The 25,058-nt window shown below is 40.2% G+C and overlaps 1 protein-coding gene across 1 annotated transcript; it reads left to right on the forward strand.

The window, feature by feature from the left end:
• Positions 1-1,955: 1,955 nt before the first annotated feature.
• Positions 1,956-10,483, forward strand: ESM1 (endothelial cell specific molecule 1). Its single transcript, XM_030968912.1, has 3 exons — positions 1,956-2,418; positions 6,294-6,449; positions 8,487-10,483. Exons 1-3 carry the CDS (start codon positions 2,094-2,096, stop codon positions 8,585-8,587), a joined length of 582 nt encoding a protein of 193 aa, XP_030824772.1. The 5' UTR covers positions 1,956-2,093; the 3' UTR covers positions 8,588-10,483.
• Positions 10,484-25,058: the final 14,575 nt, after the last annotated feature.

Genomic DNA, 25,058 nt, shown 5'->3' on the forward strand with positions numbered 1-25,058 from the left:
CCTCTGATGGAACATTTAGCATCTCTCTCCCACATGAGGGACTGCCCTACGGGATTTACACTGGCTTCTCAGCCCCACAGGTAATAGCCTGACCTATAAATATAAACCAGTGTCAGTTTTAGTCGATTCTATGCCAGCAAACATGGACAGTGGTTTACACTATTCTGCTGACCTGAGAAACATGGAAGAAATATTGGATTGTTGGTATTTTTTAAACAGACTTTTGCAATAGTCCAGTTGTGATGGGGTCAGTGGTAGGACATAAATTTCTAATTGATCTCCCCATTGGAACCTCAAACTTGTGCTCCTCCTCTGGTTTTGGCTGCAATTTTCATTTCCATTTTAGGAGTACTCTTTTCACTTCTTAGAGGATAGTTGCTTTGCATTTTGAAGATAAAGCTGTCTACTACTAATTGAACTAATTGGTGTCAGCTCATGCTTACCAATAGTACTGCCTTGGTTTACATGAGACCTCAATCTAAATCTTTAATTTTTTTACTTTTTTTTTTTTAACATTGTCTTTCATTGTCTTTTGACAAGTGCCAAACATACTAGGCCAGTCCCTCCCTCCCCTCCCTCCCCCCTCCCTCCCCTCCCTCCCTCCCTCCCTCCCCTCCCTCCCCTCCCCCCCTCCCCTCCCTCCCTCCCCTCCCCCCCCCTCCCCCCCCCTCCCCTTAAAAATTGTTCTTATGAGAGAGAGACAGAAGAGTTAAACATTTTGGTTTTGGGTTTATCAATTCACATTTGCATTAATGAAGAAAAGGCTTTCTTGCTCTCCTATATTTCTAGTCTCGTCCTTCATTTTATTTGGCAGCCTTCTGGCAGTGTCCTTAGCCCATTTGAGACACAAGATTCCCAAGCGACAAGCTGGTCATACGCAGTTCAGTTTGCTTTGGTTCCCACTAACTTTACTGGCAACAACTTTTGGTATTCAGAGGTTTATTTATGCCTAGCTTTATTCCTCTTTTCCTTTCCTGTAGATTTTTTTTTTAATGCAGAAATTTTCATCTCTCCAGTGGCTCATCAGTTTCACTGGACTCCACTTGTTTGCTGTTTCTTGTCAAGGCTCTGGCAGGATAAAGAAAGTCTAAGAGAGGAGACAGGGAAGCTGAGGTTTGTTTTCTGTTTATTTACATTGACTTCATTGAAGAGCAGCATCAGAGGATCCCATAAAGTTTGTCAGAATAGAAGTGGTGTAGAGGGAGAAGAATCAGCTCCCTGGGTCCATGTTAACGCTGTGCAGACAGTGCTGATGATGGATGGGGATTTCCCCTTTGCTTGTGAAGTTGGGGCAGCTCATTACTCATTCTCCTGAACTTCCTGTGGAAGATCCCACAAAATGATGGGGTTTTTTTCTGACCAGTTTTTAGTTCTAGTAGTAATCTTTGAGTGAAATGTTTAATTCACCTCCACTCACATACTGATTAAAAAACACTTTCACTGCAGTCAGAAAAAGCTACTGAAAAATCTGAGTTTGACTATTAAATGACATGATCTCATTTAATTCCCCAAAATAACCCTCCACATCCCCTAAAAGAGTATGGCAAAGATTTGTTCTGTTAAAGATTATTCTTTCAGCAGTAAGATGATTCAGGGTGATTTTCTTCTGGCCATGCATGCTGTGATATCAAGGCAGAGCTCTCCTGTCAGCAGTGTGCCCAGCATCAGAGCAATCCCTGTCCTGCAGGAAGGTATGCAACCTCCTAGGGGTTGATTGTTTTTTTACCTTTTTTTTTTACTCTTGGCAGATGTCCTTGAGCATTTGAAACGGATGTGAGAGAGTTTTTAGTCCTCATGCAAAACAACCAACTAAACATAACAGATTACATCAGCTCAGGCTTTTCAATTCCTGGATGGCAGCAGAGTGCTAATCCAACCTTCATCCTGGATTTCATAAACTGAAACAAGGGAGGCTGGCAGGAGCAGCGCTGCCGGATTGAGGAAGCTGACGACGGTGCAACATGTGGGCAACACACTTTATAAAGCTCATAAACTTGTAGACTGATGTGTGCAGCTACCACTTTGGATTCTGTACCGCTGCTTCCCTCGGCAAGAGGCACCAGCAGGCTGAGCACTGAGACCTGGTCTCTGGGATGGAGCATTTACCCCTGCAAGACATGAAGGGCTTCCTGTTCCTCACCCTCCTCCTGCTGCCCGTGCCTGCTGGAGCTGCCTGGAGTGCGAAATACGCAGTAGATTGCCCTGATCCCTGTGACAGTAACGCATGCAAAAGCACCGCGCGCTGTAAGCGAACGGTGCTGGATGACTGTGGCTGCTGCAGAGTGTGTGCAGCTGCTCTGGGGGAGACTTGCTATCGTACTGTCTCGGGTATGGATGGTGTCAAGTGTGGTCCTGGGCTGAAGTGCCAGTTTTACACTGAGGAGGATGACTTTGGTGATGAATTTGGTATCTGCAAAGGTAATGATGTTCGCTTTGTATGCACCCACTATGGCAATTTGACAGCAATATACATGCAGAGTTTGCCTCTTGCTTGAAAGGAGTAAAATGGGATTTTTACAGCTCATGCCTTAGCCAAGGAAAAAGGGAAAAAATATCTGCTGTCATTAGAAGGCATTACATGTACTGGGGCAGGTTTATTAATGTGATGATATTATTTACACATTACCTGGGGACATGTGTAAGGAAATACCGACAGGGTGTACTTGGAGATGAGATTTTTGACGGGAGCTTGAGACACCCAGGCACTAGTCCTATTCTTTCTGTTGATTTGGTGGGTGGCTCTCTATAAATTATAAATACTTTAATCCTGCAAGTCCAGCCTTGTCACAGGGTCCCTGTGGCAGCTGCACACTCCTGGGAATGATGCTCCCTCTGGCACTGCCGGCTGCCTGCCCAGGGACCAGGTGCTCACGCTGGGGTCCGGGGGATGGAGAAAGCAGCACACCCTGAGTGCCTAGAGTCTTTGTCCTCTTTAATTTAGTCCTGCCTTTGAGGTGCTCAGTCATCCTAGGGAAGAGGTTAGGGGAGGCAAACAGAAACCCTCCTGCCTGAAGGATGGCAATAACAGAGCAGAAGCTGACTATGAGATGAGCAGCCAGGCACTGCATACAGTTTATTACAGGTATGTTGCATGCTGATTTCTTTCATCAGAAGCTATAATCACATTTATGTTTTAGGAGCTATTCTCACTCCATTTAAACAGGGCAGTCTTTATAGTGTGGTAATATATTATATTTGTAAGAAGCAGGGTGAATTTTAAAAAAAATAAACTATTTTAAAAAGAGAGTTTGCAAAGCATTAGTGCAGTGGATTTTGCTGTGTTTGTGTACCACTTCAGTAAGTAGATACAGATAAGCCTTAGAATAACTTCCTTAAAAGTGGGAATATCTTGGCAGTTAAATATCAGGAGTATTAATAGACTCAGTTAAAGTAATGACTTAGGACCTGATGCTGCAAAAATCACTTTGGCTGATTCACATAAAGCACACACTTATTTACCTTATTTAAAATAAACTCATGAGCATGGTTGAGTGTGAAACCCAAAATAGTACTTTATTGCAAATGAGTAGAACTTACACATAAAGATTATATCTTTGGTGCACTCACCAGGAAAATATTTTACTGAGATAACTGACTGATCTTCAGTTTATTAAAAATCACCACAGTGCAAGATACTGCCTATAATTCCATTAACAATTGTTTTGAATTAGTGTGTACTTTTCGTTTTCCTCATAGGAGTTTCTTAGCAATAGCATCCTCTGAATGGGAAAAAAGAAATATTATGGGACTTGAGATCTGAATCCCCATAGCTGAATCTTGGGTGCTCTGTAGAAAATGCGAAATCAAATGTTTGGGTTTTTTTCCCAATTGGTCAGTGGAAAAACTCTTATTAATTTCAGTAAAGCTATATCTTGGCTTCAAATTTAAATTGGTGCTTAAGGCTTCTATTCCCCATATATTTATTTCCACTAAATATTATAGATGTAATTTTGAATTCCCTTTCTTTCTTTCTTCATCTCAGCTCTGAGATAGTACAGTCTCTCCTTGGGGTCAGATATTTTTATTTTATATATCCATGTGCTGCTATGATACCGGGTCAGTCACTCATTTTAATAACTTCCATGTTTGTAGTAACTGACAGATGCAGGATGGCTAAATTCTCTCTGGCTTCCTGTTGCCAATTTACTTTGAAGTTCTGGGAAAATGATCTGAACTCTCTGTTTTTCAATTTCTTGTTTCAAAAATGGGCAGTATATATTCCAGAACAATTTTTTGGGATACTTTCATTATTAGGAGAGTGCATTGTACTATTATCAATAGCAATGTCATTATGGTCCAAAGCAAAATACTTTTTGGTGCCCTTGCTTCCATTAAACCACTGGGAGCTATCTGCAATTTATTTAGGAGCAGGATTCTATTAAACAAAAAACTTCTAAGAGATTTACTGAGATGTCAGTGTCAAGAAATGTAAAAAGCAGCACCAATGCCAGGGTTATTCCACACAGAGAGCCAAGTGCTTTGGGCTCAGACTTGTTTCTATGCTGTTGTGCACATCTCTGCATCCCACTTCTCCAGGCTGAGCACCTGTAGGAGGCAGATTGATGCTCCATGTAGTATGAGCTCTTTGCTTGTCTCCCAGGAAGGATATGCACACAAGAACAGCTCTGCTTGGGTGGGATTTTGCTTTTGTTTCATGTGGATGACCAGCAGATTGAAGAGTCATTTTTGGGAAGGGGAGTCTGCTGAGGGCTAGGAAGATCCTCCATGCTGGAGTGACTCGCTGTGCAGTCCATTTCAGAATCCTCTAGGGCTTTTAATTTATAAAAAATAAATCCATACATCCATTTGATACACAGAGAATTGTAAAATGTTGGCTACACTATAACTATATAACTATAGTGCAATAGCTTCATTTTCATATTACCTAGGCTGTATGGCAAAGCCAAAAGTTTGCATTCATTCAAGAGGAGACTGAACAAACTGAAAAGGTGATTTTATTGTGGGGTGTTATACACAAAGAAACTATGTCTGGATGAGAAGGTCTCATAGCTGAAAAGGAGAGACAAAATGAGGGGAGAGGTATTATTTGTACTTACTATTGTCACCTTCCTTAAGGGTTTTGTGGAGGCCTGGGCTAGATGGTTCCTTGGTCCAGCCCTGAATAGTCATTTATCTGCCCTTAGGAGGTGAATCAGAAACTCTACAGACCTTGCCATTTAAGGTGACCATGTACCTTGGGTTGGCAAGGACAGTCTGAACATAAAGGCCTTTCTCCTGGGATATCTCAAACCTCTCCTGGGAATGATCACCAATTTGTGGGTTTGGAACGGATGTATTAGACATGGATTTTCCCAGTCTCTACCTCTTTAGCAATGGTTTTGGGAAGGTATCCTATTCAACAGCAAGGTGGACAAAGACAAGGGCCATAGTTTAAACCCTCTGGGAAGTTATATGGCTCAGCATGTTATATGTGTCAGCAATGGGATAGGGAAAATCTCCTGTTCCTGACTTAATTTTCTTTGGAAAAATTTGTTCCCATCCTAGCAACTGCTTTGTAGTGCTCCTCCCCAAGCTTGCTCAGGGATGTGAGGTTTGAATTGGGGCATTATGTGACCAGGTGCAGCATAACCAGGGGGCTGCCTTAGTGCCAGAGATCCTGTTAGGCCATCCTCACTCTTCAGGCTGGAGATGCAGGTGAGCCGTCTGCCATGGGAAGGCAGTACCTGGCTGTCTGAGAAGGTGTTGGGTGGGAGGTTATTCCCTGGGACCCAGTAGCATCTCCAGGTGGATGGTGAGTTTGCTGGAGAGCTCCTCAGGGTCAGGCTGCATCCTCCTCCCAGACTGCTGGCCCAGGTCACAGCAGCCCTGCACCAGAGTTGGATTGAAGCTTTGTATATCAATGGTCATGAAAGTCAGATAATATCATAGTGAACCACACAGTGAGTTCAGGGAACTTCTGGAGTCATCTTCCCCTCTAAATTCAGTGCTAGTCCTTTAATGAAATCTTCTATAATCATATACCTACATATCCATACTGCCTTTAACTAAGGCAATGTAATGTAAGAGTGCGCTTAAATCTAAGAGTGTTTCAGAGAAGGATTACCAGCAGCACATTGTAAATAAGTTACAGGAAATGAAATGATGTATGTAAAATGTGTCAAGATTTGTTAATACTAGAAGACACTGTAAAAAAGCAGTCAGCATGATGAAATCGTGTAGTTAAGGTCTAGCTGACCTCCACTCAAAGGTTTTCCACTTTCAAGCAGACCAGCTATTAAGATAGCAGCTGACTTGGATCACTGAGAACTGCTTTGCTATATTTTTTTTTCCAGAGTGTCCCTATGGTAGCTACGGAATGGAATGCAGGAAAACCTGCAACTGTCCCTCTGGCATCTGTGACAGAGTAACAGGGAAGTGTCTCAAGTTCCCGTTTTTTCAACTGTCTGCTTCAAAGCCTCCAAATCGACGAAAAATATCTTCACACGCAGGTAAGACTTTGTGGGACAGTTGATTTTAGCAGAAAACACCTTGCACATGATCTACTACCACTCTGTCTATGAAGGGTGGGTACTTGGGTGGAGCTGTGAAAACCATTAGCACCACAAGGTAGGTTTATTTTTCTTATTCCTTAACGTGTGGCATGGAATTAGGTGAGCCGCGATGCATGCTAGAAACATTTTTAAATACTTTGCAACTGTTGCATGTGCAGCAGGAGGCTGTGCTAGGGTTTGCATGTCAGTTCAGGATTTCACTACATTGCATTTACTAGTATTAGGTAATGCATAGTAAAAACAGCATTTCATTTTCCCCATGAGGACATTGTCAGTGAAAGGTTTTATTAAATGTTTTATTGTAGTAATTTGTCACAGTATCATTGGAATAATTTATTTCCTTTACATTTATGTCTGAAGCTTGTAATAGATCTGTCCATAATTAAAACTAAAAAAAAAAAAAAAAAAAAAAAAAAAAAAAGGAGTGTGACAAGCTGGAGTGTTTTTTTGATGCACCAAGGAAAGATCACTGAAGGTTTTAGAGGTGGGATTAAAATTTTTCCCCTTTTTCACCACCTGATGATGCTAAGGTATGTTTGACTAAACAATGTTTACTCTAAATATAAAGAGAAACCAAAATAAATACAAATGTGTACAAGTCAGAAAAAACCCCAGAGATTTAATTCTAGGTCTACTGGGATCTTTGATAGGGTTTCACTAAAGATTTTTTGATTTAATTTCTTCTCCAACTGCAGTTTGTGTGTAATTTTTAAATTTCTTCTGTTATATTAAGCGGTGTAGAGTTTGCTGTCTTAATACAGGATTTATCTTTTTCTCTGCTCAGAGAAAGTTAGATTGAAGTAAACTTCTGCAGCTCATATCACATTTAAAATAATCTCAACAAAAAACTCGTACAAGATCAATCAGCCCTGATATTTTTGTATTTTTCTACACGATTGTGCTCTTTGGCTTTTCCTTCTTCTATTTATTACTGAGGGTGCCAAAATAATGAGTGTGCTTGCTTTTTTCTGTATCTAGCCTATATTCCAAACCTTCCCAGACAGTCCATTTGCATCAGTTCCTCCTCCCCTTTTCTCTTCCTCACTTGCCTTTGGTCCCAGATTTTCTTCTGCCTCAATGTTTAACTGCTTGACTTATCCCAGCCAGTATGAGATATCCACTGCATGGAAACAAACAGTGTTTTTCATCCTTGCAAGAGTTTCCCAATTACTTCTGTCCTCAGAGGTCTGTCACTGTTAGCAGATCAGGAACACTACAGTAGTACTCCATGGGCTGGTCACACAGGGTTTCATTTGAAAGGGGTTTTCAGAAGTAACTATAGCATCTAAGTGATCATCAGTGAATTAAAACAGCTGTAAATGCTTCTGTGGTTTAAACAGGCAAGTTTCTGACCCATATGTTTTGTAAAAAACACTATGACATGCTTACATATGCCTAACAAGCCTAAAGGTGTCAGAGGTGCTGTACATTGCAATTTTACTCCTTTCACGGTCAAACAGGAGGGCAGTGGACAGCACACTGTGTCCCCAGCCAGCTAGCTGTGCCAAACAACCCCAGTCACAGCTGAGGAATCCGCCTCTTTCCAGTTGACAAACTGAGTATCTTTTACCTATTTTTGGAGAGTAAGCGAGTTTAGTGGCACACACCAGGCTATTCCATGCCAGCTGGCCTCTGTCAGAGAATAGCTGCAGGGGAGTTTAATTTACTGCTGTAGTTATTGAGGATGTGTTGCTTGTTTCTGTGTCATACTGGAGTGAGTGTTACAGTCAGAACTGGAAACTGAAGTCAACTCATCAGCCTTATGCTTAAGCTACTAGAAAACAGATATGACTTGTGCCTTAATTTTGTAGAAATTTTGCAGCTGGGTAATTGGAGGTAATTTACTGAGTTTTCTGCAAACATACCAGTTAAGGATTTTCCAAAGTATTCATAAAACCAGGGACATTGCTGCAGGATAATATTTTAAAGCTCTCATGTTCATGAAATCCACCTTTATTTTTGTGTTTTTTTCAGACAATGACATGGCATCAGGGGATGGAAATTCTGTAAAAGAGGAATTCGTTAAAGAGAAAGTTATTCGCTCTCCAGTAATGAAATGGCTAAATCCTCGCTGATATTTACTTACACTTGTAAGACTTTCAAGTGAATGCATTTCTCACAGATTATTGAATATGCAACAACACACTTTAAGAACATAGTAGATCTATAATGTATGAATATGTAATCTCTGAAGCTCAAATGTGACCCATTTTTAATGAGAAAAATGTTTACTTAAAAATAGACTGTACAGTGTATATGACTTTTGATTTTTTTTTTGATAAGTATTTGAACAGAGAAATGTATTGTGGCTTTTTGAATGTATAGAAATGCTGAAAACCCAACATGATCATTTAAATAGTGCCAGAGGCTGACTCTTGCCAACCTGATGCTGGAAAATCTCTCACTGAATGAAGGGGACAGTTTGGGTGAGTGATACTATTGATGTGGAACTACTGTGAAAGAAACACATATAAACAACACCTCAGATGGAAGGAACACCCTTGTGCAATAACAATAATAACAACAAAAGCACAACAATGTAAATTAAATAAACCAACATAAGTTGTTAACAATTTTCTAGTTTTTGTAAGTTTGGTGACAATTCCTCAGAGACAAATATGCCTTTCTTCAGAGAGAAAACATCCAGCACTTCAGTTTATACATTGTGAATAACTTAGACGAGACACTACAGACATATATTGTATTTAGTTGAATTTCTAAAGTTAAATTTTGTACAGAAAAACAGCAGGTTGGTAAATTCTACCAATTTGTAGAAGGGGATCTGAAAAAAAAGAAGCTGCTTATCATTATTTAAATATATATGTTTCTATAAACCAGCTAGTTGGTGTCATTAAGGCGATATCTGCATTTTTTCTGGAAGAGTGGTGAGAGGCCAGCAAAGGGACATTCATGCTTTCCATCTTCACTGCTGGCTATGGCCCAGATGTGACTCACAGGGAGTTTATTTGAACCATGGAAGTCTTGAACCCTCAGCAAGCGATAGTGCAGCCACAGACTACAGTATTTTGGTACCCAGTCCTTTGTTTCTCAATTTCATGAGCAAGTGATCCCATTTCAGCCAGGAGAAAAACTTACATGTGTTAGAGTGTTGCAGCAACAGGCAGCCCCTCATTCAGCCTAAGCTGGATGATATTTGCGTAAGTTAAAAATCACTACTGAGAACGGTTTGCTAATATGCCTGAAAACAACCAGATCCACAGATAATGAAAATTGAAGTTGCTGCCTCAGAGTGAACCTGGATGCCATGAGTTTAGGAACAGCTTGTAACACAGAGCACTCCCATTGGAAGTGTGGCTTGATTTTAACATTTCCTTGAAATCAACCTGAGCTTTGACAATGACTGCAGTGAAAGAAAGAACACACAGTACAGCAGCCAGAGTTTAGTTCAGGATCTAAAAGCATGCTTTTAAAACTATGAACAACAGAAACTGATGCCTTTAAAGAGATCCAAAGTCAGCATCTGGGAAAGCAGGATGCTTTCACCTGGGAAAGCAGGCATGAATATGCTGATCTGGAACAAGATGATGATGACAGCAGTAGACATCCAAATGTCACGATGAAAGTGCAGGTTCTCTTGCCATGATAATTGGAGACATACAAACATAAATCTCAAACTAGCATAATACCACATTTTAACCAGTATTGAATGTTAGGGTCTGAGAGGGAATAATGTTTTCTTGGGCTATTTACTAGCAAGTGAATTGATTCTAATCTACTGATATCAAAAGTAATTTTTTTCTTGATTTCAGTGAGAGTAGGATCAAACCCTTGGTCTTCCAGCAGACTGATGAGAAATATTTAAAGAATGTAGTAAATACTGCATACATTATTAATATTTTGCAACAATGTCATAAATGACATTATGAGTTCTTGAATGTAAATCTAGTAAGTCAGTTGGTTTTAAAGAGTGTAATATTATTGTTGTTCAATAAAAAACCACAAAAAACAACAACTGAAAGCATCACTGTCTATTGTGTCTATCTTTGAAGAGTAAGCCTGCTGCTGATGGTACAGCCATGGCACACACAGGTTAGGTATCCTTTTGGTCTCAAATCCGCAGAAACAGTTCCACAACCTCGGCATCTATTTCAGCAAATTTCTGGGATCGTTCATGATTGCAGAAAATGAGTGGTGTCCCATGTACAGAAAGATTTGTGTCCACACTATTTCAACCACCTTCGTCTTCAAAACAGGGTGGCTGGATCCTAGCTGCCTACTTGGAGCAGCCACTCCTTGGCCAATTCCAGTACAGGAAGGATTTGGAAGCTGTCTTTTCTTGTTGGCCTGGCCATTACCATGCCAGGGACTATTTAGCTCTGAAGCAGAGCCTGCAACTCCTTGATACTCTTTCATTTTTCATAAAGGAATAACCTGTGAATCCACAACTGGCAAGTCAGGAGAAAGGAGGAGATGGAGGGAAACGCCTTGAAAACATTTTTTGGATGATTTTTACTCTTTTTCATCAAATTTATACAATGCTTTTGTATCTCTTTATCTGCTTCAGTGATAGTTCACTGCACACAGAATAGATTTCAGGATGAAATTACAGTATTTCATCCTTTTATTTTATCCTTTATCTATTGAAACATTTATCTGTTGTTACCAGTGACAATGGGACTACGCCAGGATAAGAAATGATGGAAATTATCATAGAGCCATAGAATAGTAGAATTGTCTAAGTTGTAAAAAGCCTTTAAGACCGTTTGAGTCCAGCTGTTAACCTGACACTCCCAAATCCTACAAATACTACTCCTGAAGTAAAAGCTGTGAAGTGGTTCATCACAGAATGTGGTCCTGTCGTCTAGTATTTATTTTGGTTTTAGTGGGATTATATATTACTTACAGTATGAACATGTTTGGCAAATAAGCCTCATTTCTGGAAGGTAGCTGTTACTTTCTCAGCTGCTGAACTGTAAGCTACATAGTATATGCAAAGACTCTCATTTTTGTCTAATGTGTGATGGCACTGATAAGAACTGTGCTTTAATGCAGTTTGTATTACAGTCTGTATTATAGGGTGCTGCAGACACCATTACAGTTCAAACAATATATAATCAAATGTTTTAGAGCAGCATCTGAAATACACAGAACTGAAAAGCCTAAAATATATTCAGATGTATTTCACCCACAATTCAAATAATATCTAAGAAATATATTTCCAGTGTAGATAAATTTTAATGAAAAACAGCCTTATCAATGTCATCTGCGAGAAACGTCTTTAATGTACCCTAATGTATGATTTCATTATATAAAGCATTCACACTTGTATTGTGAGATTCATCACTACAGTGTGATTAACAATATGAATTTGCCACTCTAACCCGCTAGGACACAGATATTGGAGCAAACACATCAAAGTATATATTTTAAATTAAAATATATGTACATGCTTGCTATCTATTTAAATGGACTGTCAGGTCACAGCAGCACTTTGAAAATATTTCCTGACACCTGCAAAATTGGTAAATATTTCCTGTTCTTGTTGTGTCTGCCAAAAATAGGATTTTCACAAATTGGAAAGATAACTTCACAACCATCATGATTTTTACTTTGGCCCATCTTAATATGGTATTCACAAGGGTTTGTCACTGTCCAAGGAAGCTGTGGCTGACAAATTGATATGTTCAGGCTTTTTTTCTCTTCCAAAAGTGGCACCATCTATCTTCTGGATGTCCAGCGACCATGCACTACTCAACTGCTTGGCTAAATTATTTCAGGAGGGTGAGTTTAGCAATCAAATATGTGTTAAAACAGCAAGACATGCAAATGCTGAAGTATTCCCTGCCCTCTCATTGGCAGTAGCTGCCAGTGACCCCTGTACAAGTGCTGAGTACCTCAGTCGTGTCTGGGTGGGTGTGTGGCACCCATGCCTGGAGAGACTGGCTTTTCTGCAGGCACCAGAGGGGATCCAGCCACAGTCCTGGCAGCCCCACGTCCCCTGAGCTGCCTTCCTGGTCCCACAAAATGCTCTGTGTAAACAAACAAACTTGTGTTTGGATGAAAAGAAAGACGGAGATTTCCTTAACTTTATTAGTACATGGTGTTCCTAATCCTCCCTGATCCTTTTCCATTCACTATGCGTCCAAAGTGGTTGCACCTCAGATTCGTGTGCTTGCTCCCTTCCTACTTTTAAAAGCTATTAAGTAAAATCTCAATTGAAATTAAGAGAAACAGTTGATTATGTATGAGCTTATCTTTGCTATTCTAAGGAGACTGACTAATTTTTTCAAAAAATTACATAATCAATGCAATTTTTCTATTCTGCAAACACTAAGCCTAACTGAAGTGTGTTTTGATAAACTGAAACGACTGAAATCCTATGAATGTTACTTGAAAATATCTTTCTTCCTCACAGGAGAAACATCTATTTTTGAAGAACAAATAATGGTTTGGAATGCCATTGAAATCCAAACACACTATTAGTATGTTCCTGAAAAAAATGGTACAATGCTGGGGGAGAATGCACCAGAGCCCTTGCAGCTGTGTCACACTTTCCTGTTTGTTATTTTTAGTTTTCCATTCCTGCTCTTTATTTTGGGCTTTGCTTTGCTTCCTATGTAGCTTCCCCTTAGTTCTGTATCGCTCTGTCTTACATATTTCAGGCATTTGGCTCGCTCTCCTTTTTTTCCTCCTTTTCTTTTTTTTTTTTTTCTTCAAAGGAAACCCAAGCAATGCTGTCCAGTTTCAGGAAGTCATGTTTCTCTTGGCAGTGGCTGAGTTCTTGGTTTTCTAAAGGCATTTAGGAAATTTAAATTGCTAGTTTTCAGCTTTTAACATACTACGGCTTCATAGTCTGGCATAAGAAAAAAGCAGCACACAAAGAAAACTCAAGCCTGTTCTGCAGGCAAGTATGTCCTGCACTTTCCACCTGGAGAGCCACCACTGCCCAGTCTCACCTTAACTTCCCAGCCTGGCATCTAGTAAAAAAAGGAACATAAATGAGCTCTGGTGAGACATTGTATCATAAACAAGTTTTGCATCTTTTCCCCCTTCCTTTGTTAATATATTGAAGTACTTGTAATCTTGTAGGGCCAAGTAACTTATCTACAGAACAGAGGATGTTTACACCTGTTAAAAATGTACCACCAATTTTGTGTCATGACTGAATGCTCTTCTAGCAGCCTAGGACCTATCTGTAAAGAATTAGCTAGGAACCTCATCTGATGTTTAAAAACATACAAAGATTTTTGGGTGAAAATTTTTGTTTACCCTGCAATAAGCTCCTCTGCAGAGGAATGCACTTCCTTGCCTGTATGCACTCAGAGACTCAGAAATCAGCAGCCATGTGCTCAATCTAAGATATTTTGTTTAAAAGCCCAGACTAAATCCTTTAGCATATTAAAACTGATGTCATGATTTCTTGGGACTTGGCTCCCAAAAGAGGCTGCAAGCTTGGGGCTGGCAATATTGACACTGTCCAACAGAAAGTACAAAACCAATCGCAGTGAACAGCAGAGTATCTCTTTCCCTTCCCTAATTCTCTCACTTCTCTACTTTACAAAGTCTCTTCAAACTGCTGAAATTTGGCAGTGCCCATGTCAAGCCATGTCTGGCTTCCCCTGTCCAGTGTGAGGGTTGGCACTGCCATCCACAACACTTTAACACCACCACCACCACAACGGGCTTAAAGCAACCAATAAAGCAATGTTTGATGAGAACAATGCACTAATGCCCTGGGCATTAATTAAGTTAATAAGGTTGGTATAAATGATCTTAAAAAATTATCAAGGTTTTACAATAATTACCAGGGATACCAGGTAACCATCAAAGATTCTCTGTCAATCCCTTCCACAACTGGACAATAGAGAGAAAACAAAACAAAAGACTCATGAGTGAAGGACATGGAGAGATCTGAATACTATCATGGGTAAACCAGATTTGACATGGGGAAATTATTAGACTTTACTACCAATAAAAAATGAGAACCGGACAATGAAATATAAAACAAATCTTAAAAAAACATCTTGTCCCCACCTTTCTCTCCTTCCTGGGTGCTGTCTCCTCTCTGCAGTGGTGCAGAGAGATAGGGAATGGAGGGTATGCTCAGTTCATCACACATTGTTCCTGCCACTGCTTAGAGAGAGAGTCCTTTCCCTTCTCCAGTGTGGGATCCCTCCCATGAGAGACAGTTCTCCATGAACTTCAGCTTGAGTCCTTCACACTGTTTACAGCTCTTCAGGAACTACTCCAGTGTGGGTCCCTTTCCACGGTGTGCAGTCCTTCAAGCACAGCCTTCTCCAGCGTGGGTTCCCAGGAGGTTCACAAGTCCTGTCAGGAAACCTGTTCCAGCATGGGCTCCTGTCTCCATGGGTGGGCAGGTCCTTTCTGGGACCCTGCTCCAACATGGGTCTCCCACAGGGTCACAGCCTCCTCTCAGGTATCTACCTGCTCCAGTGTGGGTCTCCTCCAAGGGCTGCAGGTGGATCTCTGCATCCCCAGGGAACCTCCATGGGCTGCAGGGGCACAGCTGCCTCACCATGGTCTGCACCATGGGCTGCAGGGGAACCTCAGCTCTGGTGCCTAGAACATCTCCTGTCACTCCTTCTGTTCTTCTGTGAGTGCAATTACATCTGCAAAATATTTTTTCCTTCTAAAATAAGTTAATTTTTCAATATGTTAATGAAGTGTTATTATATTCTCTGATGTGCTTAGTCTTGGCCAGTGTTGGTTCCACTTCGCAGTGGATGCCCATTGTTTCTGTCGGACGCTGAGGAAACTTCTGTCAGCTTCTCACAGAAGTCACTCTTATAGTCCTCTCACTCCACTAAAACCTGGCCACACAAAAGCAATACAGTGACTTGGACTATAGCTGGGTCCAGATCTCCCCCTGGACCTGAAGGTGTTCAAGTCTGTAGGTAGCTTCGCTTTGTCTTGAATAAGTAACTAAGTAGATAATCATAGTGTGGTGGCTTTTTTTCTATTGATCTCAAGGATGGACACATAAAAAGTAGAAGAAGGTGAGATCAGCCTCAGCTGATTCAAGTGTGCAAATACTGGAACACCTGGAACTTGATGATTTCAAATAGGAAGTATGTGGTAGCTGAGCTCAACCCTTACACATGATGACATAGAGCTATCCAGTGCCGCAGTAAGAAAGTAACATAAGGAGGGAGAAAAGCCATATTGGTTCAGGCTGAAAATTCTTCTAGCCCAATATGTTCCTCATAGTGACCTTTAGCTCCCTAACAGCCTTCAAACTAGACAGACTTTTTCTCAGGCCTTCCTTGGCATCTGGCACCTTTTTCTAGTGACCAATCTATAATAACAAGACTGTTCTTGTGTACTTCAGACTGTACCAGCAGCAGAGATACTTGTGCTGTGCTGAATGATTCATCTGTGAACAGAGTTGTTGGGCAGACCCCAGCTTAATCACTTGTTGAACTTGTTGTCCACCTGCACCTTCCAGATTCTTGTAGTCTCAAATAAGACGAATTTTTTGAAACTCACGGTTTTCTGTTATATCAGGCAATTTTTTAAGAAGCACCATCCAACCTTCCGTCCTGGGCCTACAGAGTTCATTATCTGACTTGAGCCATGAGATCCTCCCTGTTCACAGCACATTAACAAATTCAGCTGTGGAGTTTGAAGCTTTTCTTTACATAGAATCATAGAATGGTTTGGGGTGAAAGGAACCTTAAAGACGACCCAGTTCCAGCCCCCCTGCCGTGGGCAGGGACACTTTACACTAGACCACTTTGCTCAGAGCCCCATCCAACCTGGTCTGGAATACTTCCATGGATGGGGCAACCATGGCTTCTTGGAGCAACTTGTCCCCATGCCTAACCACAGTAAAAACTTCTTCCTAATATCCAATCTAAACCTACCTTGTTTCAGTTTAAAGCAGCTCACCTTTGTCCTTTAAAAAACCTGTCTCCATCTTTCCTGTAGGTTTCCTTCATGTACTGGAAGGCTTTCACGCTCCCTTCATGTACTGGAGGGAGTTGCCACCATTGCCATGTGACTGGGCAGACCTCAGCCAGACCATGCTCCAACCCCAATTCCCTGGATGCCTTCACAGGGTGATAGGTATGAAACAGCCCTTTCCAATCACTTAAATTTAAACAATTATTTTTTTAAAACTTTTTTTCCTGTTCCTTAGGCTCTTAACTTTGCAATAGTCCCAGTAATGGAAGGAGGAGACCAGATTTAAAGGTCTGTTGAAAGGCTGCATTTCAGGGGCAGGTGGTACTGCTGCAACTGCATGTGACATGGCAGTGGCTGGAATTAGCAGGAGGGGAGAGGCCGAAGACCTTATTTCTCCAATTAAGCCTGAGCCTATAATCAGCTCACTGGCCATACACTGTCCTCTTTTACCATACGCTGGATAAGATTTCTTTCTCAGGACACCTGATTTCCTATTTGCCAAAAACTGTTGCTCAGTGATGTGAATTACGTGGGTCCACGTGCAAGTTTCTGCCTGTTCCATGTGCTTTTACACTGCAAAGGACTGGTCTATAAAAGTACTAGAACGGCTCATTTGTTTATGTATGTTTTAAGCATTTGAATAGAGAGACCAGTTCTTTGTGGCATTTTCCCCCTTGTTATATTTAGACAAGGAGAAGATGAAGAACTAAAAAGCAGTGAAGAAAGGTGAGAACCATAACATGTCATGTTTAGGAACTTGTTTGTTTCACCAGGACATGAAGTACTTCGGTATTATATATGAAATTTGGAGAAAAAAATATATACAATATATAATATATCTAAAATTACATTTTACTTATATGTAGTATCTGCCATTTTCCTTTTCTCTTTGGTTTAGTAGAGCCCAAAAACTTTTGAGCCAATCCTGCTCCCAATGAAGGAAATAGTAATGAATTCTGTGACTGGAAAATAAATAATAGCATCCACAGCATGCCTGCAGAGTATGAAATTGTGCAGGAAAGTATGAAACTTCATATGCTGTTTAGTAGCAGAGCAGGAGTCACTGCAAGAAAAACAAACATTAAACCAGGGTTAAGCATTCAATGGACAGAAATGCCATTGCATTCATCTGTATTTATTTGTGTTTTTTAGTTGGATGTTCTTTACTTTCCTGCATGCATGTGAAAGCCCTTACTGAACTTTCCCAATTTTTCATCCATCTCTGCTCTCTGGAATGCTTTGGATTTGCAGCCAGGTCTTTGTTGTGAGTAAGGAGTAGGGTCTGTCTATTATCTTGTGCAGGGAAAAGAGTTGGTGTTCTTTTTAATGAATCAAAATATGTGTTCTCTATTTAAAAAACACAATATATCCTTACTCCCTGTAAACAATCTGACCTTCAGGTGGAATGCAGCCAGAGGGGCTATAAATAGCACCCTTAGTAAGAGAGGAGACAGAAGCATTGAGAATTCAGCTGGCAGCACTCACATGGATAAATAGCAGAGGGAGCTACCTATAGATTTTGTTCTCTGAAAAACTCAATGCAATGTCTGTAGAAACTCGTCTGAATCTATGTTAGGCAGGTAGGAATATTTTTCTCCAGCAAACAACAGCATGGAACCCTGTGTATTACACAAACTTTTTGTCCTTATGTGTTGCTTCCTCCACCATTTCACAAGCATCCTGCAGTCCTTAATGCGTTCCCATGGCCACACTCACAGACAGAAAGGCACTACAGGCACTGAAGGCAGCAAGTAGAGGGAAGAGAGGGCCAAGTTCCCACCCAGGACCCCCCTGCTACTCTGTGACAAGGCGAGGGCTCCCACCAGCTGTTGTGGGTACCAGTCTAATGACCTAACTACTGCATCATCTTCCTTCTTGGATTGCTTTCTAAACATTTGCAAGGCAGTCCTTCAGGTATCTTGTTGTTCAATATGAAGAGGAATGTCAATAAGCTTTATTTCTCTTTGCTATAATTTATGGGAAAACTTGATTATGGTGCAAGGTGTGTACTTTTTCTGTATCCTAGAGCCTAACAATTTTAATGAAGAAGCTCTGAGCATGAGACTGCTACAATTTATTTACTCATCAGAGCTCTACAAATTTGTTCAACAGTCATGAATGTTTTCTCTGTTTCTGAACAGATGTTTGCTTCCAGCAGGCTTGTGCATCTTTGCAACAATTTCTCCAGAGAGACTCATGTGAAAATATTTTTATTCACACAGGTATTTTGGGAACTAGTATTTTTTCACACAAGTATATTTGTATGTAAGACAGATGGTGCACATAAATTATACTGACTTATTGTCATGTGCAATTAAATTTTATTAATTTCTCAAGGAATATAAGGTAAATCATAGGAAGATCCTTTCCATAGCCTCTGCCACATATCTCTCTGAACCTGCTGGGACTATAGAAGCATTGAAGTCCAGAAGGACAGATAACTACAATATTAGTTCCTGTTATAGTTCTCAGACATGCTGCAAAAACACTGTATGTCCTAGGTTTTATTTTATTTTCCAAACTCATTTCAGTGGCATGTAAATGTGGAAGTCCTACTTCCCTCCTCAAAACCAGGCCCTCTTCTCTTACAATGGAAACAACATCCTTCTCATCAGAATGAAACTGAATAGACAGACCATCAAAGCTATGTAAAAGCACCAGCTGCCCGGACACATACCAGGACAGCAAAACTATTTACCCCAGGAGCCTTTCAGAGGATTCAGGTCAATTCCATTGTATGTGGAGTTGACTCACGTAACTTTGAGACCTCATTGTCCCTTTCCCTCTCTGCTTCCCTCCTTTTGTTTCATGCCATTGTTTCTAGGTAGACATTAAAATGCTCTGGGACAAAGACCATGTCTTCCTGTGAACTTACACAGAGTAGAGTACAAAGAAGTCCCAGTACCTTGTGGGACTGTGCAGCCCCACACTGCTTTGAGAAAACACACATCTAGAGCCAGGCAGCTATGCGTGCACATGTGCAAACACCTCAGATTCAAATGCTGGCTATGGTTAACAGTGGTACAGTGGTTACAGTGATGCATCACACCTGTAACTCACAACAAAATTTCAATATCTCTGTTATTTGCCCTATGACTCTAAGGCTTAAGTTACACAGAAAGACGATCAGACAAGAGGTAAAACTTTGTATATGGAAAACATGGGGGTGACCCAGAGAAGCTCTGGATGCTGCACTCCTGGAAGTGCCCAAGTCCAGGTTGTATGGGGCTTTGAAAGACATGACCCTTAGGTTGCCTTCAAACAAAACCATTCTGTGATTCTATGACACACTATATAACACTCCTGTCACTATTAAAGTAGTTCTTTGAGCTCCTATTTAGCATTCTATGTTGAGTCTTGCTAGGCTAAAGCACATTCAGCCTCACTACTATGCTAATTGGTTTCTTCCTGACTGCAATTTAAAAAAAATTCTTATTATAAAAAGTTCTTCTGTGTATTTTTATCGCCACAGATATTTTTCCAGGCAGCAGTTAGAAGTTGTTTCTCAAATAAAGCATGTTTCATTCTCCTCCAACTCTGTAAGACAAAATGACTTCTCATTCTAAAACCTATTATCTATTCCCTTTCCCACACAACAGGTTTAAATAGTTTTCTTTAATTATACTTATAATATTTACTTTCTTCATTTCTGTCCAGTTCTTCTTGGAAGGGTAAGTTTCTTTCCATGATCTGAAACATGTAAGAAAGAGAATAGAAAAAGTACAAGAAATATTGAGCCAATATTGAGAGCTGTGAAGCTTTTCGCAATGTAGAGAAATGACTATGTCCTTTACTTGTGATTTTAAAAAATAGCCATATTTATTCCTTTCATAATGTTCACATCCTTATCTCTAAAGCACATTTCCCTTTCCTGTATAAAAATGAAGAAAGTAAGACTCAATATACCTATGTAATATATCCAGGGATACCCACCAGATGGGGAGAAGTAGAAACAGGCTCAGGTCTCCTGCTAATCCTTGTGGTATTGAAAATAATTTGTCACTCTACCATCTAAGCTTATGCTTTAAGATTCTCCCCATGAGGATGAATGTACTGTTTCTGAAGTGCCTCCCCAATAAGCGCTTAGAGAAGGGCAAGTGTGATTTCATACATAGGATGTAAAGCATGCAAGAATGAATCCCTTGACCATAGTGTCAAATTTCCAAGCAGCAGCTTAAAACATCTTCAGAATTTTTCCTTGCTATCATGCCTTCATGAAAGGTAAATATTTTTCTTTCTGATATGTACACTTAGCACTTGCAGATGTTTTCATCAGCCGCAGGGTGCTGTCTTCTTGCTTGAAAGAAATTATTCAGTCAAAAGTTATATTTGAGAAATAGTCTGTTACTAATAAAGTATGTTTCTAAAAGAGCCAGCTTTTTTAAACACAGACACTCATTACCAGTGGTATAGGAAATATCTCTTTATGCTTGAGAATTTTATTTACTACTTTTTAAATTAAAATGAGGCATCATTTTCAGAAAATAACTTTCTTTGTGCCTTGCAAGTTGGAATTTTAAATTCCAAATACCGTAGAGTACTTCTGAATTTGGGAGAAGGGTCATTGCCATTGAATTCACACAGATACTCAATCTTCTAGGGAGAAATGAATGCAAGAGAACATAAATCAAAAGGAAAGAGAAAACCATAAACCTACACCCAGCAATGCTTACCTCAAAGCTGTGGTTAGTCTTGCCTAGCAGATTGTGCCCTACTCAGATCCTGCCTGTCTCATTACTTCTCTCCACCTTGGTTTCCTTGTTTTCTTTCATTCCCCAAGGTGTGACTTCTCTTCTAGTGCTTTGGTCCTCTCCCAGGCTGTGTCTCCCTTGTCTCAGGCACACTTCTTGCTGAGTGCTACATACTTCCTGCGCCTTTTCCAGGCATCTCATTCACAGCCCTCCTGAAAATGCTCTGGGTAGAGCCGTTTGGACAGTTGTGGAGCAATACAAACCTGCAGTGATGGTCCTTCCTCAGCTGGAGACGCCACCACTGAGGGCCAACATGAGCATGACCAGTAATACTGTTGCATGTACAGATTAGGGGATCGAGGATCCATAGAAGCAGCCTGGCAAGCCCTTCTGAAGTCTGCTGCTCTTGCTACCAATCTGAATCCATTTCTTTAGACAAAGGGGGACAAGCGGGGCTCACCCATCATCTTGGCAGCTGTGCAGCACCAGCCGGGCAGGGTGCACCACACTGTTGGGCTGCCTGCACACAAAAGAATTTCTGTTCTAGCAATACTGTCAACATTTCTTCACCTGAGCAAGAGAGTACATTTGTTAGCACTGCCTAAACCAGTTCAGAGTGGAAGAAACTCCACTGACAGGAGACTCTTTTACTGGAATAAATTCATAGCCACTAAGGTTTTTTTCTGAGAAATTTTCTTCAGACTCACAGCCAACACTATCATGATGCACCAGCCTGCTGGTGGAGTGGCTATTTGCTCAAATGTTAATGTCAAAGAACCCTGATTCCAAGTAAAAGAGCCATGTGCTCTGTTCACTTCTTGTTAAGAAAGAAATATTTCTCTACCTCTGTAAACTTTACTGGGATTATGTTTGTAGTCAAACACATGAAAATTTCACCATTGGCTGAAAAAGTGTTGCTTAGCTCTTGCTGATCTAAATCTCTTAGTTAAATATGATTTTACTGGATGGAATCTGAGGAGTTAAAAGTTCAGTGTAATAAACCAATTGGAATCAAATAAAGAATCGACAAATGATGCAATCTGTAAATTTTTAAGAATTACTGTGTTGAGTTTTTTTCCTTAAGGCAGTAGCAAAGTGCTTTGGGAACATTGCAGGTTTGGATATTGATGAATATTTGTTTTAAATTGTAGCTTGGTAAATTTTATGTAAAATCCAGATAAAAAATAATGAAAAACATACATCTTAGTATCGTGCATTATTATATGTATACATAATCCACTATAACTGCAAGTAAGCACTTTGTACTTTAAAATGAAGTTCTCTAAGTAAAATAATTGCTTATTACACATCAAATATTATGAGTAAAATCAAGGAGTAAAATTGTTATGATAACATATTATATTGTTGGTATTTTTTTAAACTAAGAACTATCAAGTGTCATCTATATTATTCTTCATTTGCTCCAGAATGTTGTTGGTAACATGAATGAGTGATTTTTGGTTATCATAACAATGGGTAATTATTTAATTCTGGGGAAAAAAAAGGACATCAGATAAAGGCTTTTCTGTTTCTCTTTTCATTTGTTTGTTTTGTGTGGAGAGGAAGAGTTTAATATGTTGTATTCCGAGCCAAAAATTGTTGTAAAATGATATTGGCACAAATATCTGAAAAATGCCAGAGAAAAACATAACTTAGGGAAAGAAAGAATAAATATTTTTCAAGAGGAAAGATAGTGGGGTTTTATGTTTTAAAAATGCACTCTCTGTGGTAGACCTCACTGGCTGTGAGCTCAGTTCTCACATGAGATCAGTTTTCTGACCGGTGTATTTAAATTTAGGATATAAGTAATACTGTAAACTCTATTCCATCATGCAGCTTTTAAAACACTCGGAAATTTCCCCACATGAGATGCAAATGAGATTCATGGGATTCTGTAGCTATCTCTGCGATAAATGGAGAGGCTGTCTGCACACAATTACTCCCACTTTTTGTCAGTCTCCTGATTGCTGTGCCTCAGCTCTCATTAGACAAGTATGTCATCAGAGGACATAATCACAGCTGAAAGGACTTCAAGACTTAGACTCTACTACCACTGTGTTACATTTTCTTAGCTAAAACATAGATCAAAACTGTTTGGAAATGCCATTTGAACACTCAGGACAACCAGATCTCCTGGAGATATTTCTGGGGACTTGTGCTTCTGTCACTGGAATTCTCCTTCCTCCTTTATGTATTGGGTTTGAGCAATGTCTCAGTGAGACCAGGCTGCCTCCAAGGTGATGTTAGACAAAATCTTAGACTGCCCTGGCCAGCAAGATGACAGTTCAAGTATTTACACTTGTCCCAGATGAAATCTATCTTCAAATTAATCAGATTTTCATACTAAGGGATGCTGCTCTCTGTTTGCAAGCAAAACAGCAGGTAGGAGGTGTGCACAATTCATCCATAGGCATTTGCATAACTAAAATCCCACCTGTGTAATTGATCTCTCAAGTAAAAAATATACGTTTTAATTGTAAAACTGGTATGTTGTTTAGGAATCTAGGACAGCGTATAGTCCTGCCTAAGGCTGACATGCATTTGCATCCTGCCTCTGCAAAGACAGAATGTATCTGCCATTCCTTGCAACAGTGGCTGAGCCCTCAGAGCATTCATTGCACAGCTCGGTGGCAATCTGCGTCCCCACTGTGTGCTGAGTGCCTCTGTGATCTTGAGTTCAGTGGTAAATCACACCTAGACAATGAACAGTGCTAACCCCCCTGAAAAGACAATAAGCTCTCAAGGTGAGAAGGGGATGCACATGCAGTACAAGGACTCTGAGCAGGGCCTACCACATCAAAAGGAGATACGCTGCAAACACCACCAGTCTGGACTAAGAGAGCTTGCTGGTGTGGCCAGTTAGTGTGTGCTAGTGCCAAGGTGACAGCTGTGTTGTCACCCACAAAGCTGTGGTTGACCTCATGCAGCCTTACCTGGAGGGGCAGGTTGGACTCCAGCCCTCCATTGTCCCCTCTGACTACCACTTACGCAATTCTTATTTAAAGTGCTCATACAGCTGTAGAGTCATTTGTTTTCCTTCTAAACCTCTACAATTGTAAACCCAAGTCATTCACAACAACTGTACACACTCACCTGACCCACTCTTGTTGTTCTTTAGAGGGTGAGAGGAATTGTCTCAAATAACTTATCATTCTCTATAAATTCTGTAGAGAATCTAGGGACATCACAGAATCACAGAATACAGAATCACAGAATATTCTGGGTTGGAAGGGACTCACAGAAAAACAATAGTTTTCTGCACTGCACTTGCGTGAGCTAAGTGAGGTGAACACTAACTCAGTCTTTCAGTTGAGATAAATACCACAGCATTCTTCTGGGCCCTGTGTTAAAATAGTACTTATAGCTATATATATATATTAGATATAGTGAAGCATAACACAGCACCAAGGATATGCATTTATCTGGCAGTTGGTGAGTGGAAGATGGAATGGAATGGAATGGAATGGAATGGAATGGAATGGAATGGAATGGAATGGAATGGAATGGAATGGAATGGAATGGATTGTTTCCATTGGAAGGGATCTACAAAAACCATCTCACACAAACCTACAATGCAGTGGCAGGGAAATCAAGCACCTTTTTATTGTTATTAGACCACTATGAAGTAAAAAGAAGAAAATAGAGTTGTCATGAGGGAAGTAGAGGAATATGTAAAATCATTGTTGATTGAATAAATAAGTGCATATTCTGTTTGAAAAGAAAATTTTCCAATAAGACATTGAACTATGGAAACAGAAGAAACTTACAAGCTTTTGAGAAAGTTTTTTTTCTAGAACTTTGATATTTCTGGAAGCAGGGCAGGGTTTGTGAATAAGCTTTTCTACCTAACATTGACCTTTGAATATTTAGTTTTGACTCTTATCTTGGACATTTGTCCTCCTAATTGTGACAAATATGAAAGCAATCTGTTAGTCAAACATAAAACAAATCAAAGTGGCCAAAGCATCCA

Source organism: Camarhynchus parvulus, chromosome Z (genome assembly GCF_901933205.1).
Source record: "Camarhynchus parvulus chromosome Z, STF_HiC, whole genome shotgun sequence".
Classification (NCBI taxonomy): Eukaryota; Metazoa; Chordata; class Aves; order Passeriformes; family Thraupidae; genus Camarhynchus; species Camarhynchus parvulus.